Raw genomic sequence first — 3,311 nt, 5'->3', positions numbered from 1 at the left:
GCGCAGGGGAGCGCCCTGGGGGGCGCGGCGGGGGCGGCGCCGCCGGGGCCCGCACGGGTGGTCACCGCCGGCCTCCTGACCCTGCTCATCATCTGGACGTTGCTGGGCAACGTGCTGGTGTGTGCCGCCATCGTGCGCAGCCGCCACCTGCGCGCCAAAATGACCAACGTCTTTATCGTGTCTCTGGCCGTGTCCGACCTCTTCGTGGCGCTGCTGGTCATGCCCTGGAAGGCGGTTGCCGAGGTGGCCGGTTACTGGCCCTTCGGGGCGTTCTGCGACATCTGGGTGGCCTTCGACATCATGTGCTCCACCGCCTCCATCCTGAACCTGTGCGTCATCAGCGTGGACCGCTACTGGGCCATCTCCAGGCCCTTCCGCTACGAGCGCAAGATGACCCAGCGCGTGGCCTTGGTCATGGTCGGCCTGGCCTGGACCTTGTCTGTCCTCATCTCCTTCATTCCAGTCCAGCTCAACTGGCACAGGGACAAGGCGGGCTCCTGGGGTGGCGTGGACCTGGCATCCAATCTGGCCAACGGGACGCCCTGGGAGGAAGCCGGGGAACCTGAGGTGACGGTGACCTGTGACTCCAGCCTGAACCGAACGTACGCCATCTCCTCCTCCCTCGTCAGCTTCTACATCCCGGTGGCCGTCATGCTCGTGACCTACACGCGCATCTACCGCATCGCCCGGCTGCAGATCCGCAGGATCTCTTCCCTGGAGCGGGCCGCGGAGCGCGCGCAGAGCTGCCGGGGCCGCGCTGCCTGTGAGCCGGCCACCAGCCTGCGACTTTCCATCAGGAAGGAGACCAAGGTCCTCCAGACGCTGTCGGTGATAGTGGGGGTCTTCGTGTGCTGCTGGCTGCCGTTCTTCATCCTTAACTGCCTGGTCCCCTTCTGCAGCGGATCCCCCTCGGGCCCTCGGGCCGGCTTCCCGTGCGTCAGCGAGACCACCTTCGACGTCTTCGTCTGGTTCGGCTGGGCCAACTCGTCCCTCAACCCCGTCATCTACGCCTTCAATGCCGACTTCCGGAAGGTGTTTGCACAGCTGCTGGGGTGCAGCCCCCTCTGCCCCCGGACCCCAGTGGAGACAGTGAACATCAGCAATGAGCTCGTCTCCTACCACCAAGACCCTGTCTTCCACGAGGAGACCGCAGCTGCCTACGTCCACACAATCCCCAGCGCGGCGACCCCTGGGGGACAGCGGGTGGGCAAGGAGGGGGAGAGCCCTTTGGATCCTACGTCGCGCATCTCTCAGACGTCCCCTGATGGTGACCCTGCTGCCGAGTCTGTCTGGGAGCTGGACTGCGAAGGAGAGATTTCATTGGGCAAAATAACCCCTTTCACCCCAAATGGGTTCCATTAAAGTGCACAAGAAACACCCTCGTGGATCTACGTAACTGCACAGACATTCGCAAGCACACGCACGCATCTCCAGTGCCGCCTAGTTTATCATGTGTTTCTGCGTCTTTTTGTAGTAGCTCCTGTGCTTAGAAACCTCACCGCATTGATTTGTAGTTGAAACAACTGGCAGAGGCAGTTGGAATAAACTCAGTCAAATATACCCCAGCCTATCAGAGATGGGCCAATGGTCCTGTTAGAGAAAGAAAATGGTGTTTCATCTTGTTAAAAAGTGATAGTTGGTCCTTAATATCCTCGCTTCTCTTCCTTTAAACCAGTGACTTACTTGTGTTTGGGTTGATTATTAAACAACAGGTTTTGTGTGTGTGTGTGTGTGTGTGTGTGTGTGTGTGTGTGTGTGGTGATGGGTTGGGGTGGTGGCTTCCCTGTGTCTTGCTTCCCGTGGTCCTGTGCTTATGCATTTTCTGCTTTCTGTGCTCGCAGGTATCTTTTCTATAGCTGAGGAATTCTTCCTGATTTGTTCTGGTGTCTAATAAACACAAATTATATGTGTTATGGGGTGATTATCTTTGCTTTGCCAGACTGGTTTTTAGGATGCTCCTGGCGAAACCGTGAGTGTATCGATGTTCGCTGGGTCTGGGAGGGCACATTTATTTTCTCTGCTGTCAATTTGGTCTTAAATGAACACACAGGGCAAAGGACCTTGAAGAGCTCCTCATTTCTCTAATTTCTTTTTATTGGATACATAGATCTTGAGTGTGTGCTGAAAGCTGGCTTTAATGCCATGGCATCAGATATGGACTTCTCAAGCCCACAACCCTAATATATATATTTTTCTTATTTGGAATCTTATTTTTTTAAATAACATAAGACAGTTCTCCTGAATCCTAGGTAGATGTTATCAATTCATTGAAAGCATCCTTTTGAATAATAGCTCGATCTTTCTCCATCTCAAGTCTATAGTGTGTTTTAGAATGACATGACTTTTGATAAACATTATTTTCTGAAAGACTTCAAAATGTGTGAGTTATATGCTTTCAAAAATAGATTCCATTTTTAAATCGGCCTTTTTATTTATTTTTATTTGTTTGTAGATGGTAGCAAATAGGAGAATGCATTTTAACTGGAAGGCAGAAGCCAGAGATGAAATTTGAATGAACTTGAAACAGGAAAATTTGTAGGATGAGATGCTCAACAAAAAAGCCCAACTAACTCCAATCTTTTTGATTTTCCTCTGTGCAATGTGCACAGTGAAAGGGAGCATTTTATTTCAGTACCACTCCAGTTGAGAGTGTGTGATGACTATTAGATCTGAATGTGAACACAGTTAATGTAAGCAAATGAAATGTGAATATGTAATTTCTTACAAGTCCCAGCTTTGAAGCAATCTTATCAAGGACAGCTCAATCAATTTTGGTCTCTTTAAGGATAATTTTATTGTCAGTCTTTTCTACAGCCATTTCTTGTTCACTGCAAAACGTGCAGTGCCTGGCACGTGTGCTTGATCAATATTTGTTGAATGAATAACTGGATATTTCTGGAACAGTGAGACTGAAAGCAAATCCTATTCAGTACATTAATTTTTGTATATGATTTAATCAAACTGTTACTGGAATCTGAGGTCTATGTTCAGTTTTTGACCTTTTGTGAGCTGATAGCCAGCTGGACTGTTAGGGCAACGTCAGGGACAGTGAAAAACACACTGCTGTAGGATTCAGAAGGTGGCTGTGTGACCTTGAGGAAGTCAGATAACCTCTCTGGGCTTCACTTTCTATCTGCTTCTGTGGATCGCTATTTACCAAATTGTGCTTCGTGGTACAGATGTTGACGTTCCATGGTGAAATAAATTCAGCAAACCCAAGTTCAATACCTTTTTTCTCTACAGGGCTTTTTAGAGCTTTTCCTGTGCATTATGAATGCCCAGGTGTGGGAGAATTCAGACTTGTTTCCCAG

General features: G+C 49.7%; 1 protein-coding gene across 1 annotated transcript; it reads left to right on the top strand.

Moving 5' to 3' along the window:
* Positions 1-1,362, top strand: DRD5 (dopamine receptor D5; the record flags this gene model as incomplete). Its single annotated transcript, XM_008571486.1, has 1 exon — positions 1-1,362. A coding segment is annotated over one exon (1,362 nt), but the record flags the coding sequence as incomplete, so codon positions are not given.
* Positions 1,363-3,311: the final 1,949 nt, after the last annotated feature.

The sequence above is a fragment of the Galeopterus variegatus genome, unplaced genomic scaffold (genome assembly GCF_000696425.1).
Source record: "Galeopterus variegatus unplaced genomic scaffold, G_variegatus-3.0.2 Scaffold689, whole genome shotgun sequence".
NCBI classification, from domain to species: Eukaryota; Metazoa; Chordata; class Mammalia; order Dermoptera; family Cynocephalidae; genus Galeopterus; species Galeopterus variegatus.
This window is presented reverse-complemented; position numbering and strand designations above follow the sequence as displayed.